Below are 23,180 nucleotides of genomic sequence, written 5' to 3'. Positions count from 1 at the left end.
AGCTCAACTTCGCCCTTTCTCAAAATTTAGCATAGCTGCATGCCTAAACACTGTCAGATTTATTATCTAGTCACTACAAGAAAAAAACTTACCAACAGATATTTGGGAATTTCATTAAAAAAAAGAAAAAAATTTACAAAATGGAATATAGAAACATTTTATACAAGATTTGGAGTTGAAAATTTTCCATTTATAATGCCAAATTCTTTATGCCTTATCTTGACAAGTATCCAGTTTGGGTTGATATTCTTTCAGGAAATGTCCTCTTAATCTTCTCTCCTTATTAGGATATTATTTTTAAAAGAGAACTTTAAAAAATCTTGAAAGTTATTTGATGCTGGAATAATACCAATTTCTTTAACAATAACAAAGCTAATATAATAAAAGCCATCAGGTTTGGGATATTTTAGGAAAATGTTTAATTCAACTGTTTCTTTGGAATGTAGTAGTCATAGTTTGGAATTTAAGTTACAGTTCAGTTCTATGTGGTTTTTTTATGCAACTCAGTGTCTGAGAATACAAATGTCGTTTAAAGTTAAGGCTTCGCTGTTCATTTTGAATCAACAATTTACAAGTGTCATATTGTCATAGAAAATAAAAATTTCTGTAAAAAAAATTTGCACAAAATTTTATGATGGTACAAAACATGAAGCAATAATATACCAGTAAAATGAAAACATTTTACTACAGAAAGCTTTATAGATCTCAATAAAGAAAAAAATATGTTATTTTACACCTTTTAAAATTACGAAACAATCTAAAACAATATAAACTGAACATTTTGTAACACTGCCTTTACAAATTAATAACTTTATAAACATATAATTTTTAAATATATTTATCAGTGCAAGATACTTTCAAATTTAAAGTTGCAGTATCATTTTTCCTTGGCTGAAGACAACTGTAAGCCAGTTGCCTTAAAGATAAATCAAGTCTTAATGCTTTCATCCTGGTACGATTATAACGGCTGAATGGATGCCTCTGGAGATAAGAATCTATTCTTCTTTCATAGTGATCAATACTTTCCTGGAAACAAAAGGCATTCTCAATTCAATTAGACCAGGATGAATGGACTTTTCCCCTCCATGATGCAAATGTGACTCCCACAAATATATTTGAGTGAGACCTACAGCAGTGCCGGAAGGGAGGAAGTTCTTACGGTACAACACGGCATGGCACAAATACACGGAAAACAACCAAAGCGTCTTTGGGTTAATTCAATGCTGCCTGATAAGATATTTACCTCTCTGTGCCATTGGAGGCTTAGGTCTTGCCAGCCCCAAGGCAGGCTTTTTGTTTGGGAGGCACTGGAAGTTTCTAGAAGCATTCATTCAAGTCTCTGTTTTTTCAGGGTTGCTGCTGACTGAATTCTTAAAAACATTTGTTTTGACTTTATTCATTTTCTTCCCCTCTGTCATCTTAAAATACTTCATCCCCAGGCACCAGGATTTATTGTCGCTTTCTTAAATTAACTGTTCTTTCTTCCACTTCCCTTGTCTGACTCAATACCAAAACAAGAAGGCTCTCATGGGTCATTTTTGTGTATTTGGATGTAAAAATCTCCTGTTTTTGGATATGGGGAGAACTCTATTCCTTTGGGTCTCACTTGAAAGCCAATTAGTATTATTTCTTCTCTCAATTTATCACTATTTCTATTAAATGCAAACATTTCTATCGAAGATCATTTTGTTTGGAATAGACAGACAAACGGCTTTAGGAAAAAAGATACTGTCACTTTAACCAGTTAACAAGGAAACCAAAGTTAGACTTTGGAGGGCAAAGTTAGGAATTTCCCTTATTTATTTATTTTCCAACATAAAGTCTAGTAAAAGTGTTTGCCATTACCAGCAGGTTAAAGCTGCAAGTTTCTTTTCTGGATAATGGCAAATGCTTAAATCCTAAGAGAGAAAAAAGACAGAGAGATAGGAGAGGAAGAGTTTACATTTGAAAATACATTCCATATGAAAGAACAGTAAGAGAGAATATTGCAGCTTTATACAAAAGGGTCAAGAGACATGAAATTGAACTACGGAAAAAGCAGAACAATTAAGCCACGTTGCCAAATCTTCGGAGCCCTTGCCTACCCGGAGGCTGACATCTCACACTAAAATATACTTTCTTCTTAGTCAGTGGGCCACCAGGGTTTGATTCAAGAGGAGGGCTTTCACCAGCGAGAAACAGGGCGGGTTAATGTAACACAATGAGAAGCAGTACAAACAAAAAGGCACTTGAGAGGACGTAGACCAGCCAGTGCCAAGGATTCTTCGTTGTGGTTGTCGGCATCACACCCAGTTGCCAGCAGTGCTTGGTGATGGCACAGTTTTCTGTATGGAGTTCACAGCACAAGGTTGAGTACAACACTGGAAAACATCGAGGAAATCTGACGGTATTGCTTCGTAAACAGAGCTGACACACTAGACTGGTACTGAGGCTACGGTACTTTAACAGAAAACATCCTACTCCTTCTTTGCCTATGCACGACGCGGGCGATGATACACAAGGCCAGCTTCAGGAGTCCACTGAAATGTGGTTACTCGAATATATTCTGGGCACTGGGCTGCAGGTAGCATGTCCATCAAAAGGGCCCCACTGAATACACTTGGTGCCAGCATCTTGGATTTTGCAGTTTCCGAAAAGAATCCAGAAGAGGAAGAGAGAGAAGGGAAAGGGGGAGTCCAAATGAATTATTAAGTCAATCATACTTGGTCTCAACACCAGCATTTGATTATTCAAAAGAAACCAACAGAAAGAAGCTGACTGTACAGGATTCCGATTGTTAACACAGCTAAGTTGTTCATGTCTGTCGGCCGAACTCATCGAAGCTCCTGAGAAAACCTGGCTTGGCATCATTAACGCACTTCCCAGCCTGAACAGTGAAAGATCAGCCGGTCCCCAGCTCAAGCTCTGTCCTCCGCTCCACTCTCCTGCTTGCCTGGTCACATCTGTCTGCCTTCATGCCTCCGAGTAAGTACTCTGTGGATTCAGTTTGTCTTTTTTCAACTTCACGCCATCCACAAGTTCGAAGTTATAGTTCTCCAGGGCAGATAAGTTTCTTTCCGACATCCCGTTGTGCCAGCAGGCACAGTACAGCACGACCCCGCAGACAGCGCCCAGGAGGACGCCCAGGGCGCTCATGGCGATGATGGTGATGAGGATAGGGTCCAGGGTCTTCAACACGTTGCCCGGCTTCCTGGAGATGTTCTCATCACCTTCTCCCGTGCCTTGGTATCCTGGGGTGCTCCCTGGGGAGAAAAACGAAATTGGCTCCGTGAGCTGCCAACGTACCAGATGACAGTAGACAGAGAAATGGAGAAGAAGGAAAGAGAAAGGAGTGAAGCACATGTCCAGACTGGGCTGTCCTCCCCAAGAGCCTGCGGGGATTTCTGCAGCGGGGGTTTGGCTCCCCCATCGCCAAGAAACACCAACGTTTAGGTTTGACTCAGTGCTGGGAATTGAAGGTGGGAGGGAAGGGTATTGGGTGTTGGTGCTGTGATTCTGACAAGAAGCTTAGCGCATGGAAACCACTGACTCTGGGTAAACAATGAGGGTTCGGTTCTAATCTAATTTCGATTTCATGCAGCCCACCATCTGTGAGATTGTAATCTGTATTTATCGTCCTTGGACAGATATGAAGTCTGTAAACTTTGCAAAATGCTTCGTCACACATTTGTCTAGAAGGGGATTTAACCATTCCTGGTGCATCTGCCTGATCCCAAAACCGGGCACGAGGAACCCGCCCAAGCTGTCCTTCTGTGTGGTACTGCTACCACCTATCAAATCTTCAAGTTTCCCCCTTGAGTCAATGGTGGTTTCACTCAAGAAGGAGAGGGCTTTCAGAAAGAAGGAGGGCATGCCTGCTGCTGACATTTAAATTGGCTTATGGCTCCAATCTAGAAGCTGGGTCAGTGCTGTGCTGAATAGAACACATTTAATAATCAACATCTTTGCTGCCCTGGTGGTTTCGCTGGAGATGGTCACACAGCTCTGCACTCAGGCACTGGGGAAATGTTTTCTTTAGAGTGGAACATGAGAAATTACTAACATGGGAGCTCTGAGTCTCATTACCTGGGACTAGAAATGAGACTAAAATGTCAATGTGCAACAGGCCTGGTGTTTACTTAATGGTGTTCTCATCAACAAGGATTCCAATCAAAGAAAACTAAAAATATGAGACGCAAGTCCCTAAATAGGGGGAAACAAGCCATGGGGACATATTAATATTCTCTCCTTGATGCAACATTGTTTTGAAACAACCTCTAATAAAGTTTACAACCCAGCGTGGACTACATAACTAAGCTAAACGAGTCACGTGTTAATATGACCAACCGCAGACATGGTGCCATCTTTATTTGTCTCCATCAAGTCCAAGTCTGGCTATAGTAGGTCCACATTTCTAATGGCAACAGGTGCTGCTGTTGATGGATAGGGCACAGAACTGCTGGCAGCAGCTGTGAGTGACGCTGGGGCAAGTGTCCAACACCACCACTGCTGGCAGGAGGCGCAGAGACTTCTGGGAATAAAATAATATCAGGCAAGGCGTAACTCCGACCAAATGTCTTGCGTTGGATCACAAAGCAGTGTTCAACGAAAACACACATTTTCGAGTTAATCAGTCTGAAGTCTGAGGCTACCATCTAATTTGCTGTGTTACTTAAGGCCAAGTCACTGCTCTGAGTTTCAATCTCCTCATCTGTAAAATGGGGATAAATACACTCAGAGAGCAGCTGTGAGGATTAAATAAGATAACTCATGTAAAGCGACTGGAACATACTAGCTACTCAGTAAACCCCCATCATCATCAGCAGCATCATTATCATCAACACTGTGATCATTATCGCAAAACGAGGGTTTCAGTAGAGAAGGCTGGGAACAGATGGCCCAAACAAAACAGATTATCACAGAAATTGGGCTCCCGTTCTCTAAAGATTATATCTGGATATCAACCAGGAACAAGAATTTGGGTTGGTTTCAAATTATTATGTGAAAATTATTGCAGGTCTTTGGGTAAGAAACCATCTTCACTAGTTTCCTGTGTCCATAGTTATAAAATGAGAGTGTTTCACGTCATTGTCCTCTGAGCCCCCTCTTCCAGCTCAGGCAGGGAAGGGCCAGGGTAGCACACGTCCCCAGGGCTCACCCCCTTACACAGGCTGACGCTCTTACTGTGTGCGGCTCCCAAGTCGGCAGAGCAGGTCGGAGAGGGCGCTCTGACGACAGCCCAGGCACAGTACCACGGATGTGGGTGTTTATTTCACGTGAGCTGCTTTGATACACCAGGGCACCAAAGTTCCAGAAAGCTTCTTCATAAATATACTGAAAGCCACAGTAAAATATTTTAAAAATCGGTCAGCAAGACAAATTTACCTGTTTCGTCGATTTTACTTTCTGGGTTCTTTTTATCCAGGTCTGCTGGTTCTGACAAGTCAAACAAAATTGAAAGAGATATTTGAACTGCCAACCAAATACAATACACACAAACTACATAAACCTTTACACATACACACACACACACACACACACCCACACACTAATGGCTCTGCTGGGTTTCCTTTGGAGTTTTTAGTACAATCTGACCCCACCAAGTAACTGGAGAGCTATAGAGAGGCAGTGTTAAATGACTAGGGAATTGGTGTCAGATCTAAATCCAGGAAGCACTGCTGGAGCAGAGAGTGTTGTCTTAGGAGAAGAGCAGGGTGGAGGGAAATGGTTTTGGCATTTGGAGTGTGGGGAAATCTGGTGAAAATAGAAAACAGAAGTGGAGTTGCACATATGGCTACCATCCTGTGCTTTTGTAGATAACTGCTTCGTAAGTGTTAGTCAGTTTCTCATATGGTATGTCAGCTCATTAAGGCCAGAGATTGTGTCCTGTGCCTTACCAAAAAAAAGAAAGAATCTGGAGGGAGTGGAGTCCTGGTATCCCTTATGGTTCTGAGTAGAGCACAGGGACCTGGTTCACTGCTATGTCCCCAGCATTTAGAACAGTGTTCAGAACATACGCAGTGCCTCGATAAATATTTGTTATATTAATGCATGAATAATTAACAAAGAGCTGATAATCTCCCAGCATCCATGGCTAAATATTCAAGGAAACATATTTGTTGAATAATTGTAGAATTATCTTAGACGCCTTTTCATTGTTACAGCAATACAAAGTTTTAATGGTGCTTTAGCTGTGACTTTCTGAGTATAACGCCCAGCAGTAAGCACAGCTAAGCAGATGAGTCACATGAAAACAGAAAGGCTCACGGACTTGTCTTAGCTTCTATACATTCACTGTAGCACTCGGACGCTGCTTTGCACATAGAAGGTGGTCAGTGAAAACCTGTTGGACCAGATTGAATGTACTTCTTGGTTTCAGCTGGTAGAGCTTTTGCTCTCCCATTCCAAAAACATCACCATCAACCTTCTCATCTTGGAAAAGGAAAGCAAGTAGTACGTGCCCCGTGTAACTGTATGAAACATACATTTTAACAACTGTGTAGACCCGGATGTGGGGAATTTGTAAAGTAGTTGCAACTTAAATATTAAGCCTTATTTTCTGTGAAGGTCTGCAAAGTACTGTGGCAGGAAGCAGACCTTTATTCACTGCCCTCTTTTTCCCCCAATTTCTTCAATCGACCCTATCAAATTATTGCCACTTTAGGGATTACGTATATCCAATACATTGTATAATAAAAGCTTTGTAAATTGCTGAAATGACCAAAAACCCATTATAGCCAACAGGCCTCCTTTGTCTTAAATTTGCCCAATAGGGTTATTCCATTTTGTTATAATTAACATCCTATTATATAATGATATATAACAAAAGTTTAAGTGTAGCAAATGGAGCTTAAGACTAATTACTGTGCTATTACATTGCCATTAGTGGTGCTATGTATAATTATATATCAAGAACTGGGAGAATGAATTGGTTTTCTACGTCAGACTCTTACTCATATACACCAGATCGATGAAATCCATAAACTCTGAAATACTAGGCAAACTCTCTAAATTTCCTTTATTCTTTTGAGTCAATTCAACTGTTTTTAGAGTCAGAAACATCTACTTATTTGTAATAAAGCAAAGAATAATGGTGTCTATGATTCATTCACAATGTAATCTTCATTAAATCCACTGTGATAAAAAATTTCAAAGGCCTGCTGCTTGTTGACACACTCAGGTATTTGGAATTATCCAGATGTCTGAGTTTTCCACTTCTCATCACAATGTTTAAGCATGGCGTACACAGCCTGGAAACTGTGAGTCTCTTCTTTGCTATGATCTTTGGATTGCATATTATTTGTGTAGTTTTGTGGGTACCAGCCAGACATTCTAAGTGAACCAGGTTAGATAATGGGGCAGCTAAAGGTAGACTGACCTGGCCTTATGCCCCGTTGCACCAGACCACGCGTTCTATAGGATGCGCTTAGAGCCCACATTAAAATTCGAGCTCCAAATGAGCACGACAAAGACCATTCAGTGGAAAGACAAGTGCCCTGAGCAAGCGCTGCTTTGGTTTCTACAGCAACCCATACTTACTTGTGCAGTCCTCTTGAGGGATGTGGTTATTGATGCTAATGTCATCCACTGCAATCCCGCCAAGGTTGCCTTTTCCGATTTCACCCTCAAAAATCACCTAACAAAATGAGAGCATTTTCACAGTATTTAAATGTTGGGTCCCAAATAACAGTGCTGACAAATGCTTGTTCAGCTCAAGTCACAGCACGTAAATGAAATTCGTGAGATTTCGAAAGAGCACACGATTCGCTCTTCAATCCGTATTAACTGCTTGGGGATGGCATAAAACTTCTCCTCACTGTATCTTTGTATGATACAGAATTTAAAACTGGAAAAAAGCAGCAAATTAAAGGAATGTTCATTGTGACAGCCCCAAATAATTATTTAGTAGCATTTTCCCTTCTTTCTCAGCAGTCGGTCCTATGTCTGTAATCTAGGAGACTGTGAAATATGCTACTGAGATTATCAACATTGCAGCAGTATCTCAGGTTCACGAAACACCTGAAATAAAATTTGGAATGATTTCCGCATCTCATTTGCATAACTTTCAAATATTACCCCAGAGACCCCAAAACAGCTACCCGCCCCATCCTAGAGAAGGGGGCCCACCTGGTAAAGTTTCAGAGATTTGTGCAGCAGGACACGCCCCTCTTTCCAGTGGTCCCCTTGGTGTCCAATGGCCATCCAGACCAACTGGTCATATTCCTCTGGCTTCTGGTAGCGCAGTTTGACCCTCAGCGTGCCCACGTGTGAACCAGACATGTGATACCAGAAGGTCATGCAGTGGGCAGAGTTCTGGGAATAAACCACAGGGCTCACCAGGCGAGCCACTTTGCCTTTCTGGTTTTCGTCAGCTTGGGAGTAGATGAAGTTGCCATCTCCTGCTGTGACAAAAAGCTGTGTTAAAGAGAGTGGCCAAATGGATGAACCTTTGTCTCTTTTCTATCAAGTTCTGCTACTCAAACCTTCTCTCCTGGGCTGAGCACCAGAACCCAATCGTGCAGGGGAAGGGAAAGTGGGCAATGGATGGAAACCTCATTGACACTGGAGGCTCTGCTCTCAGCTTCTGTGAAAGCACGTTTGTGACAGAGGCTGTAAACAGCGTTCGTCTGATACCACGTATCTGGAACGCACTGTCACACGGACACGGGCTATGACTTGTGTTGGTCTCTGCACCATTGCAAGCAGATCGGATGTACAGGAAGACCTATTTTCATGCAACTTTAAGATTGCTTCAGCAGCGCGCATGTGAACACAGACACTAAATGGAAACATTTAGATGTATTCTTATTTATTTACCATTGGAGCAGGTAGACTTTTGGTTGATGATGCTTTGGTCACTGTAACTGCTTGATAATAAAGCTGCAGTTTGTCCAAATAATCTGGCAATCTTTTTTTTCTCGCTAAACTTTGATTCTTTCCTCCTAGTTTGTTTTAATGGCTTATAAATTCCTTAAATACACCTGAGAGCTTGAAACTCAGCTGTGAGCCCTGCTCCTGTTTGATGTGGGCTTCTGGTTCCAGGAGAGGTGAGGCTGTACTTCTGATGCTTATTAGAACCTGCCATTTTGGCAACGGAGATGCTTGCCGAGCTTGGAGGACTAACTCCTGACTCTGTTGTTAATGAACCCCTGTGGGAGCACTGCCTTCTGCCACCACCTGGTCTAAACACACAACTCGTGTTTCACTGTTTGCTCTGCAAATAGCAATGCTACTATGACACCGTACCTGCTGAAAATATGGATCTGACGCTGAGCCTCAGTGGGCAGCAGGATGTTCGGTGTGCTGCCCCAGAGGCTGGTGTGCTTGGGAGATACTCTTTCACTGCGCGTATGTGGGCACATCCTGAGTCAGCAGCGTCCAGGTGAAGTGGACGTGTCCTCAGCCGCTTTCCTCCCTCACCTGGCTGCTTGTCTGAGATGGGTCCCAAGCCCTCTTAATAAAACCGGTGGGCGGGGAAAATGAAAGGAGGGTGGAAATAAAAACCACGGCCCCGGCAGTACGTGTGATGCTCTGGACCACGCAGACTCAAGTCACCCCTGGGGTCTGTTTCCTCCCACTGATTTACCAAATGATGCTCACCTGTGTGTGTATGGTGCCACTTCACTCAGCCCACCAAGACGGGCAGGTAAGACATGCCCTCGTCTTGCTGCTGCCCCCCGTCCCCGATCTTACGGAGAAGAATGAAGTTGAGGATGCTTAGCTTAGATGGTCCCTGAGTCAGGCTGCTTCTCTGTCCCCTCCTGTGCTGCCTTCTGCCACTACTGCTCCCCCGGCCATTGGACACTCTCATCCCCCTGCGCTGGAGCCGTTTCCCACCCGGAACCAGACTGTGAGCACCTCCAGGGTTGGGTTCCCTCCTTTACACCTGAATCTCCAGTGCCCCTCACTGCATCTGCCATGTATGTGGGCAGCTCAATAGCATATGTGCAATGAAGCAGAGGAAGATGCGGGTTTCGGGAATCCTCTGAAAGGAGGGACATAGCTTCATTGTTAGAGGTCAAATGCAGAAAAGCATGTGGGATTCCTTTCATAAATTCAAAATTGGGCCGCAGGCTATTGTACCTAGATGGTGTTGATTTTCAGAAATCTCCACGTTTGATTTGCAAAGTGCTGCACATGATCTGTGGCAGGCTGTGTGCGTGTGTCTTGTGTGGGGGGCTCTTTTCATCCAGACTTTTTCATGTTAACAAGTTCCTGCCTTTCAGATGTCGGGCTCACCCATCTCTCTTGGCAAATGATTGTGTGTCTAGCACTGCAGGGGTTCCTCCTGGTTTGGGCAGACCTGGCACCACTGCCAAGTAAATCGAGGCGTCTGGGAGGACAAAAGAGACCAATCCTTCTGAAGGAATCGCACTTCTCAGCCGCTAATCTAAGACAAGCCCGCCTTTTCTGACACTCCAACACATAAAGTGCTGATGTTTTTCCTTTCAGGGATTTTATCACAGTTCTGGGTCGGGGACGCTCTCTCCGTTTTCTCAATTAGCCCTGTACTTCTGCAAGCCTTTTAGCTTTTGTCTCTGGCTAACATAGCTTTTAACCTCCTTTGAATGTCAGCTCCTACTGAGCCATTTTGCTTCACTTTGCATCAATTTTTCCACCATTACTGCCTTCATTTCAGCTAATTGCATTTGGTTAATTTGATGCCATTTCTATGTACAGTGCCATTTACAGTCAAAGTATTTTAAGTTTTCTAAAACTGCTTGTCTTAAGATTCAATTGAAAGTGTCTCAGAATTGAAGGAGTCCAATTTTATCCAATTTCCCTGTCATTCTTATTAGGAAAGGAAGTAGCTGTGATGGAAAGAGGCCTATTCAACCTACTTAATGGTTGTATTCACAGGGGAAAAAGTGAACAACCAAGTGGGAAAGGCATGAAGTACCCTTTGCCTGTCCATCGGCCCACTGGCCCACTCATCCCAAGCACAGGCATGGGGAAACTTGGCTTAATGAGATTTCTCAGCATCAGCAAATGCCCCTCTGGGGTCTCTTTTGGGAAACATGACTTGAGGAAGCAGTCCTGTCAGTATCACTGATTAGGGCAGAAGTTTGTGGGTTGGGTGTTTTTGTGTGTGTGTGTGTGTGTGTGTGTGTGTGTGTGTGTGTGTGTGTGAGGGTATGCGTGTGCGTTTTTTTGCAGGACACTGATGGTTCTTTATTCCATATTTCAAGTTGGGTGATAAAATGACTAGGAGGAAAACAGGATGGCGGCGGGTAAAAGAGTTCCCCAAAGTGGCTGACGGCTCCCTATGTACCCCAACCCTAATTAATCTTAGAAGGAAAGGAAGACAGGAGGTGAGGTGGGTTGTGAGCTGAGGTGTGGTGAGGTTTCTATCTGCTCAGAGGGAATGGGCTAGATTTACAATCTTCCTCAAAAGAACAAGATTTCTACCCCTACCCCAATCTATTTCCACTTCATGGGTCAAGAGAGTAAGCGTTAAGCTCACTTATTGTTTCTTTAGCTGTAAAATAAACGAGATGACACCATCTATGGTGGTGTTTGGACTTGCTTCCAAACAATCCAGAGTCAGGATGCTAGAGATAAAATAAGACTCCTAGGATTTGATGGTTGTTGAAGTTGGGTTATGTACAGAGAGGGTTCATTTTACTATTTCTTTTCTACTTTTGAATACATTTGAAATTTCCCATGAAAAATGTTCAGAAAAAGTAGAAAACAGGTATTAACTCACACACACTGATTTGCCAAGTTTGCTATTTTTCAGAGGGGCCAATCAGTTGCCACATTTAATCAGCATTCTCTACAAAGTGGCCTAAGGGAATCTCTACTAGGGGAGGACATGATGTTAATTGCAGTAAAGAAAAGCAAAAGTGAATGCTCTGTAGTATTTTCTAAACTCCCTAAACTCAGAGACCCATCAACCCTCCGCAGTAACACTTTCTCTAATTCAAAGAAATGAGGCCACAGTGAACCCTCCATTACCTGTGTGATCCTGAATCGGTCCCGTCTTGCTGGTCAACACACTCCATTTGAGCTGCACGTGACTGTCATGCTCCCAGTGACAGAACGTCTTATGAGAACCCCAGCCAAACTCACAGTTAAAACCATATGTTGGAAACTCTTCAGTGGGTGGAAAGGAAAAAAACAGAGACAAGCAGAGAAAGACACATTTAATCATTTAGGTCAAAGAGGTCCTTAATTCGTTCATGGAAAGCATGATTTACATAACTTCATGTCTGTTTGAAAATTCCAGGAAAGCCACAAAATCCAGGATTACCAGGAAACTCAAAAGATGCATGGAGAAGTCCAAATGCTTACAACATCATATTTAGTAACATTTAAAACAAATTTTTTTTTTTTTATCCAGCTCAAAAAGATTATGGACTGCCTGTCAAATTGCTACATAAAATTTCCAGGAAGGTTACTTTCCAAAGCATGTATATTACATGTATATTCTATTAGCATTCTCCCTATTTCCGCAATACTTAATATGAAAGATACTCTGCTCTTGAGGATGAGTCATATAAATTGATATCCACCAATGAAAAGAATCTTAATTAGAGATTGACCCATGAACCTCAAAAGTCTAGAAACGTGACTTGGCTGAATATCTCACCCTGGAGGTTATTTGTATTCTCACCACACCAGCTTATGCTTCAGGTTTTTACTGGCAGATCTCTGAAGCATTTCATAAGATTATTTTTTACTTCTGTGCTTTATATCAGGTCAGTTAATTTTAACTGGAAGCCTCTGCTTTTTTAGTGAATTTTCAGATTTGTCTATTAATTGTTTGCCCCACTTAAAACCTCAATGTAAGGTCAAGTAAAGCCAAAGCATACTTGAATAGGTACCCACTTGTATATTTTTTAACGTTCAAAATGCTGCCTTTGGAATCTAAAAGGAAAGTATGAAGGGATTCTCAGGAATGATTTGTGTGTTCTACAAGGTGCTATTTGGCTATGGGGTTTTTTAAACCTCTATAGCCTTATTTTTTTACTCAACCCTTTTTTTGGGGAAATTGGTTAACTTTTTAAGGATGGGGAAAATGAAGTCTTTGATGCTTGGAATTTTGGGGGGGGAAACTTGAGCTAACAATAAAAAATAATCCTAAAGATAAAATTCTCTTGTTTCTGCCAGTCCCACTCCTCCCCCGAATATACAATAAAATTAAACACACAATAGGGGCTGGTTTCTCTAATGAGGGTCATTGCTTCTCACTGAGTCCAGGTGTCCACAAGATGGCAGCATTGAGACGACGAGGAAGGTGCCTAGGGCAGCTAGCCAACTGATCTAAAAAATAAAGCCGCAAAACAACGTCTCTGTACAATAAGGGAAGTATGGTATTATATGCTGTTAGGGTCAGGCTGAGAGCCTGTCTCATTTGGATCTTTTCTTTAACTTTGTCTAAGCATTTAACACAAATATCTTGCTTTCTTCTCCGAGTCTGGGCTCCCTGGCCCCTCCCCCACTTCAATAATGGCAGGAGGGATTGTAATGGAAAGGTTTATTGAATAGATAAGAATGAGTTACTTTGCATTTTGAGTTTCCAAGGAACTCTTTTCAAATGCTAATGTGAAATTTGGAAGGAAGGCACCACACGCATTGTCAAAACTGAGCAGGATGGATTCTCCCATCCGATGACAGTGTGACCTGCCAAAGGATTCACAGGGACAGCTGGGAAAGTAAACCTAGTAAGTCACGTGATGTGTATAACGTGAGCACTTTCAGTTAGGGCAAAGGGCTATATTTCACAGCGGTAGTGTCATTGGAGAGACAGATTTCATGCCTAGTCCATCATAACCATGAAATAGGGCTTCTTAAAGCATGAGAAAACCCTCTCCAAAATCTGCCCTGCTTCTGTGCAGCAAGATTGAATTTTGCAGAAGTAGTGGTCAGCTGAACAGTGACAGAATGGTTGAACAACCTTGGATGTCAACGCCCACAGCCCCGGAAAGTACTGTTGTGTAATCTCGTGTTAGAAAATGTTAATATGGGAAAATGTTAATATGTGTGTGGTTCTGGGGTCTCTACGTAAATGTTATTTATAAGACATGCACAAAGAGGAGGGCAGTAAGCCATTACAGCATACACATTTCTGGTTATATTTGCCTTGTTAATACATTAAATTTATTGTATAATTTACAGAAAACCATACTATCCGTAATTTGGCTATTACTATTCTGGCGATGTCATAAAATATAGGAAGAACTTGGGTATTTTTGTCATGGCCAGGACAAGAGGATGGCTTTGCCTGAAAGAGTAATTCAGGCACTTCTCCCGCTCCAGTGAATGGAAGTCAGCCTTTATCTTCCACTGTTTTTCCCAATCTACGAATTTAACATGGCGATCTGCTCTAACTACTCTTTTATCTCCTTGTCCCGATCATATAATTTATGGCAATCTTGCTAAATTAAAATAATTTTTTTTTTTAAAATCAGTACTTTTGTGGGGGATGGGTATGGAGTCAGATTAGTTCAATGTTGAAGATTCAAGCCTGGCTAGAAAGGCTATTAAACACACAGAATACACAAAAACATTTCCAGAAAGGGGGAAAAAAAAAAGAGGAAGAGAGCAGGACAGAAGCAGAGGAGAAAAGGGCAGAGAAAGAAAGAGAAAAAAAGCAAATGGACGAATGAAATGTGTATATAGGACTAAGTACGTGTGACCTTTCAATCTTCAAAATATTACCCAGGCCCTGTGGCTGCACAATTCTCATTAAATTCATTGGGAATAATCTGGCTAAATCCCTTCTTGACTCTTCAAAATAGCAGGAAACAATATTCTGAACTTAAAACAAATTTATAGCCTCTGTGAGCCAGCACCAGCTGCGCCTGGTGAACCTAGTTTGCCCGGAGTTAGATCATTAGCACCATATACGTACAAGGATTTAATTTTTAAATCTGGTCTTCAAAACTTCTATTGGGTATGCAAGCTTGCCTACTCATAGGCTGGTCTTGCAGTGGAAATAAGTGGAGGTGCCTGGGTCAGTGCAACCATAGGTCATGAACATACTCTGAACTGCTCTAGTGGATGTTTGGGGATCCCTGGAGGGTAAGAGGCTTCACCAGGGGGAGCTGGATTTAAAATGCAGGGTTTCTCATCAGTTCCTGGCAGAGCATTAATAGGCTTTTATGCATCTGATTACAACCCAGACAGTATATGAATATTATATGCCCACTGAATGTATTATATTGAGAAGAATCCTCAACATGAAGGCTTCAGACTCTGCTTGAATCTCTAGTGGCTTCAGCAAAATCAGATGATGATGCAAGTTTAGGGTCTGACTTGCTGCTGCTTGTCAAGGTGCCTGCAGGACAGTGGGGATCCAGGTATCAGTCGGTTCATCTGACCAGGGGGTGAACACCACAGAGTTAGACCTGATCTCTGAGCATTGGCTTAGCCAGGAGGTGACAATGAACGGAACTCCTCAGAGAAGCTCAGACAGTTCACTATCCATAAACGAAGATCTAGAGAGCCAGATTCATGACTCAGACAATGGAAAAACAGGAAACCAAGGCAAGTTGTAAAGGACTCTGGGCTGACCGTAGAACAGACCATCCCATCAATAAGCCCTGTGGTCCTGTAATAGAAAAGAACAAACCTTGGGGACTTCCCTGGTGGCGCAGTGGTTAAGAATCCGCCTGCCAATGCAGGGGACATGGGTCCGAGCCCTGGTCTGGGAAGATCCCACATGCCGTGGAGCAACTAAGCCCGTGTGCCACAACTACTGAGCCTGCGAGCCACAACTACTGAGCCCACGTGGCACAACTACTGAAGCCCGAGTGCCTACATCCTGTGCTCTGCAACAGAAGCCACCGCAATGAGAAGCCTGCACACCACAATGAAGTGTAGCCCCCGCTCACCGCAACTAGAGAAAGCCTGCGCACAACAACGAAGACCCAATATAGCCAAAAATAAACAAACAAATAAATACATTAAAAAAAAAAAGAACACAACCATATTATTAAAAAAAAAAGAAGAACAAACCTGACTGCATATTGGATCTATTCCTTTAGCTCTAACCCTGTGCTCTCTTGCCGATGCTTAGTCTTGTTGGCTCTGCACTTTTGTAAAAGAATGTTGCCTATAGCCTGAAATATACAGGAAAGCCCATTCTTAAGGCTGACCTTTAAAGGTATAACACTTTTCCATTCATATAGAAATAAAAAGTTGCAGAATATAAAATAACAATTGTCTTGTTGGAGGTTTATAGGAACATTGTGACCACACATCCATGAACAGCTGCCAAGCACAAAGGATTCCAGCACTAAGAAGTTTACATCAACTAGCCACACCCCCTCCCCTTTTAGTCTAAAAGAAGCTTGAATCCTAACTCGGGTAAGATGGTTCTTTGGGACACTAGTCCACCATCTTCTCGGTCTGCAGGATTTCTAAATAAAGTTGCTATTCCTTGTCCCAATACTTCATCTCTCGATTTATTGATCTGCCGTGGGGTGAGCAGTAGGAAACAGAACTCGGTAACAGTTTGACGTAAACTTGTTTAGGTGGTGGCAGCAAGGGGTCTTACTGGTTCACGATTTGTACCTCTGCCCTCTGACCACAGTAGACCCTATGAGATGACTGTCTGCTCTGGATCTCCTCTGCGAAGCTATCAAGACAAAGGCCTTGAGCTCATGCACAAATCAAAAGTTCACAGAGCCATTCCTGGTCTGATAACAAAGACTTCCAGCACTGAGGGAGAGTCATCCCATTTTGGGATCTGATGTACCTTTCCATTTTCCCCAAGGTTGCTGTTCATGCTTGCATTTTTGATGACCCCTAGTTCTTTGGACAGGCAAGAAAAGAGATGCGATCTAACAAGCTAGCTGGCAACTTCCTAGTGATTGTAATTAACTCTCTGGCAAGAGGAAAAACTAGAGCGACAGTTAAAATGTTTGTTACATTATTAGAACGTCACTTGTTCACCTCACCCCTCTTCCCTGTGACAGAGGGTCATAAGGAACCTGCAGGGAAGTTACCCCATAAAAACCACCCTGATGGGGCTGAGTGGGAAACCAGGAATTTCCTATCAGGGAAGATGGGAAGAGAGCAAGAGCCCCATCCAGGAGGCAGGGGCCGCCAGCCAATCCCCCGAGGCTACGCTTTATAACCTGAAAAGGTGTGGATGGGACTCCCGGCTGGCTGTTGGAATTTAGCTGAACACTATTCTTCAGTTTCATCTTCGGTATTTGGGGGTGTCTGAGCTGAGTGGCAGCAGGGAGTCTGTCACCCTGAGCCCGCCATGGGGGAACCTGGGGTTAAGTTCAGCTAAAGGGAAGTTTGTTTTGCTGGTTAATCGGGTCAAGAGTGACAGCACCCTTTAAGGAAGCATGCTAATCAGAGCAGTCCTTTCTGCGTTCTGCTGGCTGCGGAGGGTCTGCTGTTGAGGAAACAGTGATGTACACCACATGCCCCATTAAGAAGTGACCGTGGAGGCCAAGGCTGCGGGCTTCAGTAGAGGAAATGGGAGAAGCTGGTGAGCTGACCTGTTCACCTCACTCTGATGATTAACTTTAAAGTATGTAAAACTTCTGATTGCTTATACGGACTGTTTCCCCTGGTGTGTGTCTGTGGGGAAGATTTTCAAAAAATACTAACAGAATACAAAAGAGAGTGAGGGGGAGGCCACCTTATCCCTGTGGCTGGGCCCTGATCAACAGCAAGCCAGAGGCTCTAAAAGTCATCACAGGGCCTCTATTAATAAAAGGATGCAGAGGTGGTGCCCTTTCCGAGGGCGCTCCTCTCCGGGTGCACTGCTAGCCCTGGTTTCCTGCACCGCATCTCGTGGCGCACCCACTGGAAATGCGGCTGTAAAACTGCCAACTCTGTGGCAGACAAAACTGACAAACTTCGCCTGTCTCCGATTTGCTGAGTGGCGATGAAAATAAATAGTCAGGCTGCTGCCTGGGAGACTTCCTTCTCCTGAGTTTGCAAACACAGTCCGTGTCCTAGATGTGCTGCATTTAAACAAAGTATGTTCCTCGGTTCCTTCCGCTGAGAGCGGGGATTGTCACCATTTGGCAATGACTGATGGGGAAGGAAATGTTGCTCCCTGCTGCATATACATGTGGATGAAAGGAAAGCAGTGTTTATGGCTCATGCTTGGGGACCAGATGCTGGTGGCATCTCTGCTAGGACTTTTGAGGGAAACGGAAATTGAGAACCGTAGCGATGTGCTATTTTGTGGGAAAGGACAGGCCTATGTGAAATCTACCACATTTTCTCTTTGGTATTTGATACCTGATTGCATAGTGCTGTCTATCACGGTTGGCTTTTCTGTGGTCAGCACAGTGGTACCACCTGAAACACAGAAACAGTAACATATGAGATGAGAAAAAGGCAGCATTGTAGGTAATATTTAGTAGAGAATGCTGTAGGCTTACATACATCTGTTAGAGGCTAGCAATTCCCTCAGATAATTCTTCCTTTAATTCCAGCTATAGCAAATGTCTTAAATTTTGTTCACCACAATATCAAATTCAAATAAACCACTATTTTTTACCTGATACATTTATTCATAAAGCATCTAGGCAGTATGGAGAGTTCCAGACTTCCTTCCAAGGGCATTCCTTGACTCCCAGACTAATCGACGACGCTCACAATTGCAAGAGTGAAAAGCAAAGGCCTCCCAAGGTCCTTAGTGACTTAAGTATTAAACTTGACCTGGACCTCTAAGCTTCAAATAGTTTCCCAAGGTTTCAGATGTGTGTCTTGGGGGGAGCTGCAAGGCTGGTCCCCACAATCTATTTTAAAAACTGAAGTTTTAAAGCGGATGGCAGTAATTCCTCCTTTCTTTTGCTGCTGTGGTTGTTTGTTTTTCCCAAGAACAAATAATTCCGCCCAGTATGCAGTTCGGAGAAGCTGCAGGAAAAGGGGAAGGGGCGGAGGGACACATTTCTTCACAGTCCCGAGGAGCTGGAAGACTGCACAAACAACACCCTGAATGCTGTCAACTTCAATCAGCCTGGGTCGACTTGGAATTCGTGGTCTGGGGACCAGTGGAAACTTAGATTTACCCTCTTAGCTTAGGTATCTTAGCTCAGCCATTTTCCGCCCTTCGTCATGAGCCTTCTGTTTTAAAGTCCTGTTCTTCAAGTTGCGCAACCCACAAGCGTCACCTGAACGCTTCTTGAAAAACTGGTTTGCTGTTTATTACTTTGGTGCTTGAGAAAGCCATTTCTCCATATGTGTGTCTGCCTTGCAGATCATGGTCGAGAGCATCTATTTGCTTTCCCAAGAGATAAAGTAAGGGCATGGAGGGCTCATGCCCATCATGGAAAGTTTGGAGGTGGCTACGAGGTGCCATTGTACACCTTCCAGTAGTGTCATTCAATAAAGACCGTAGGGCTTCCCTGGTGGCGCAGTGGTTGAGAATCTGCCTGCCAATGCAGGGGACATGGGTTTGAGCCCTGGTCCAGGAAGATCCCACGTGACGCGGAGTAGCTGGGCCCGTGAGCCACAACTACTGAGCCTGCGCATCTGGAGCCTGTGCTCCGCAACAAGAGAGGCTGCGACAGTGAGAGGCCCGTGCACCGCGATGAAGAGTGGCCCCCGCTTGCCGCAACTAGAGAAAGCCCTTGCACAGAAACGAAGACCCAACACAGCCATAAATAAATAAATAAAGACTGTAATCATCTCTATTCTGGCCGAGCCCTAGTCCTATCCTGCAGCTCCCACGGGTGAGAAATCACCCAGATCATGAATCAGAGAGCCGTAAAACTGAGCTCTTGAAATGGCCTGAAGATTTCTGAGCTAGTCCACTGTAGCACCAAGTCGTGTTACCCCTGCTCGCCCAGTAAATATGCTGGATAAGTGGTCTCACGTGTGCATGGCTTCAATGAGGCAGGCGCTAGGAGAAGCCATTACATATATTATGGGTTAAGAAGGTGAATCTATAATGGCAGAATTGGAGGGAGGCCAGACGCATTAGCATTCTGTTCCCAGTGGTCTTACAGGAGAAAGACTCAAGGTGAAAATTCACTTTTAAAAACAGATATGCACTGTCAGTTTTGTTAGAGGTTGGGAGCCAAATTCCCCTGTTGGGTACACACAGATCCAATGTGAAATTTGGCCTCCTGGTGCCTTTGAAGCCAATTGTATTATCTAATGACATCAAAGGCATTTGCGAATGAGTAACTTCAAGGGTGAATTTTCACCTTGACAGCAAGCAAAGGAGAGCAAAACCTCTCCTCATTTCCATCCATCTGGTACAGTTCACCTGGAATTCAGTGTTGTTTATAGATAACGAGCATTTTGCTAAATACTTATTTCCCCCTATATTCAAATAGGTCACCCCCAGGAGAAGACATTAAAGTGACATCATCTCTGTTAAGGGACCGAACCTTCAGAGAGCATTGATCCCAATTTCCATGCTGCCAACCATCAGGGTGAAAGGGAGAATACTTTTCGTTTGGTTTTAAGACACTGAACGTTCAAAGTTTGCAGCTGTGACAGAAAGAGCAAGGAGGGTACAGACTTGTGTGTGAGCCCAGGAGGTGAGATGCTCACCTGTGAAAAGGTAGTGGGTTAGGGGCAGGCTGGGCTGCTTGCAAACACGGGCAAATGTCAGCCCGCCCTTCTTCAGAAAAGACTAACACAGAGCTTCACAGAGCAAAATAAGCTTTTAAAAAAGGACAAATGGGCTGTCATGCAGTAAATGAATACAAAGCATGAGAATGTCTTCTTAGATCACCTCTTCTTGTTGGGGGAATAGAGTGAACCTTATCAGCACCCCCAGAAGTTCTTAATATATACACGTATAGATCAAATTATTGAAACAAACGTGCTGGCCTGAGAAAATGACTTTTTTTGCCAGGGTAATATGTAAAAAAAAAAAAAAAAAAAAATTGAATGCATTGTTTTCTATCTACCCAATAAATGATTTTAAATGCTGTAGATAAACTATCGCCTTGTACTGTTAAAGGACTGTCAGTGTTTCCAGGCAAAATGACCCATTTTCTGTGGTTTGCAACTCGTGGCCATACACAGTTTGCTCCAGGCTAACAGACTCACCCTGTTTCATTCAAAGGCTTAGGTTTCAATTGATTCAGTCATGAGCCAATGCACAAATGAGAAGGTTGGTTGTTCTGACACGAGGAATAAATCTGAGGCTTTGTCTCTAATCAATATTAACTGACCACTTTAGGGTTTATAAAGGAAAGAACCTCTCCTCAAGAGGGTAATTGAACAGGGGGGCCTCTGATGACTGCAGACATTCCTTTTTATGAGGATTTTCACTACGGATGGGACGTGTGACCGGGTTTGCAAAAAGCCTGAGGTTTGCAGGGAGTGTTCACAGGCAACCTTGGGAAGGTTCTGTAGGACCTGCTTCACCAGACTGGTACTCTGTTTTAACATCAGCTGTATAAGCTTTTTAGCTGGAGCTTGACATCTTACAAAGAAAAGCCCTCTGCATTAATTAGAGTAATTTTTGTGGCTTGCAACTACTTATATACAAGATTTGTTTTCAAAAGCCCATAACCACGTGACATTTATTGGCCATTCGACTGTAAGCAATTATCCTGGAGATTTGGAGGTAGAGAACCTTAGGAGGTAGGATTTAAATGTAAACTCAGTTCATGGCACTAAACTTCTGAGCTAGATTTTACCCCTTATTCCATCTCAGGGTGCAGAGCAGTCTTGCTCCTTCAGAAGAGAGCTTTTGAAGTAATGGGAAATGTGGGATATTTCCTTCCACATTTTACATTAATGCGTTAGCTACTAACATGGCACTATTGTGAAGTTACATGGTAACGCCTTCAGTTTCGCCCACGAAAATGAATTACGTGGGCTCTCCTGAATCCCTTTTGGGTAAAAATACAGACCTGCATCCACGGGCTCGTGTTTAATGTAAAATGAGAGTCAGATGCTGTAAGAAACTGTGTTTTGATCTGGGTAGCAGTAAAGGCCCCACGGTACCTTTGGCAGCAATAGGGTGATAATTCTAGTGCTTTGGCCTGTTTCCAAATGGTGGCATTCCATTTCTCCACTTGCTTAATGTTTCCTCTGTCAGTCCAAGTAGAAGAGAAGGTCACTTTCTAGCTTTTAGGGTTTTACAATATCATGGAATAATCCTCTAAATAAGTCGGTGAGGCATGTGGCACACACCATCCCTGATATATTTGCTAGTGGTGATGTCAAATAACAACAAATTCTGCCTTTGTAAATTTTAATGTAAAATGATTCACAAAATCCTAGCTTAAAAGCTGCATTTCAAATATAAGCTTGACTTCATTAATTAGTTGGATAAAGGATCCACTCAAAAAATTTGATCCCTGTTAGAAAATGAAAATAAACGTTCTCCAGCGTGTGGTTATGTATGGGTGGTGCATATGTTATCTCGGAAGGGGGTGGAGGTCGAAGATGAGAATCAGTTTATGTTACATTTAGCCATGGAGGAATTCTTATCCAATGAAGACAATCCTAGCCTTTGGCTCTGAAAATAGCTAAAATTATCGTTCGAATGGCTGTGGCTGTGAAGGACAATTTGTTTACATGACGACATGAGGAAATGAAGATGCACGTGTTTTGGCAAGGCTTCCTCCCGCCTGCCGCCGTGAGGATTTCCGCAAACACAAACAGACGTTAATTAGCGGGTCTCAACTACAACATGAACTGAGATGGCACAGCAATGGGATGAAGATGGTTTCTGCACCTGTGAGCTGGAAGTCATCACCTGTTCCGCTGTGGCAGTTGGCCTGGTCGTCATCACATTCATCCACCAGGTTCCCATTGGGAGTGGTCGGTCCAGCTGTAGGTGCTGAAACAAGATCCAAAGATTATTTTCTCACACCTCTGAAATGTATTCTCCAGCCCCCGGCTGTTGATTCTGCTAATACTTTTGCAGAAAACTCTAATCTGTGGTTAGAAGACCGGGAGCGTGGTTTGCCTCTCTTTCAGGAGCGAAATATACTCGGATTTTGCAGAATGCATTGGGGACTGCTTTGTTTTGGTATTTGATCCGTATCTCCTTCATAGAATTGGCTGCCTTAGCATTTTATACATTGTTATCTACATACACATCCTTTTTCTGAAAAGTTCTTGTATTCTCACTGGTTATTTTTTCATGACCCTGAAGTTGGGAACTTTGATGATAGAGATTTGGCTTGAATTGTTTTTCCTTTCATTTTCAAGGTGCTAGAGGACTCACTTGTCATGAATTCTTTTATATTCTTGGTATTTACTAAGTTTGATAAGTTTATCTTGTAATATTTTCCCCAAAAGGG

General features: G+C 43.1%; 1 protein-coding gene across 7 annotated transcripts in view; it reads right to left on the bottom strand.

Moving 5' to 3' along the window:
• Positions 1–402: 402 nt before the first annotated feature.
• NRP1 (neuropilin 1) overlaps positions 403–23,180 on the bottom strand; it is a 137,645-nt gene continuing 114,867 nt past the window's right edge. For 3 of the 7 annotated variants that reach the window (XM_082385339.1, XM_082385340.1, XM_082385338.1), the window contains 7 exons: positions 22,610–22,714; positions 18,196–18,255; positions 11,938–12,075; positions 8,107–8,381; positions 7,519–7,615; positions 5,365–5,415; positions 403–3,242 (listed from right to left, as the gene is read on the bottom strand). In XM_082385339.1, the coding sequence (XP_082241465.1) occupies positions 2,953–3,242; positions 5,365–5,415; positions 7,519–7,615; positions 8,107–8,381; positions 11,938–12,075; positions 18,196–18,255; positions 22,610–22,714 (1,016 nt within the window). In that variant the 3' untranslated portion in view covers positions 403–2,952. The remainder of the gene's footprint in view (positions 3,243–5,364; positions 5,416–7,518; positions 7,616–8,106; positions 8,382–11,937; positions 12,076–18,195; positions 18,256–22,609; positions 22,715–23,180) is intronic. The other 4 variants (XM_082385341.1, XM_082385343.1, XM_082385344.1 and 1 more) reach the window with 3 other exon arrangements.

Source organism: Balaenoptera borealis (assembly GCF_965194805.1).
Source record: "Balaenoptera borealis genome assembly, chromosome: 3".
Taxonomy (NCBI): Eukaryota; Metazoa; Chordata; class Mammalia; order Artiodactyla; family Balaenopteridae; genus Balaenoptera; species Balaenoptera borealis.
The sequence above is the reverse complement of the archived record's forward strand: the minus strand, read 5'-3'. Positions and strand labels throughout refer to the sequence as shown.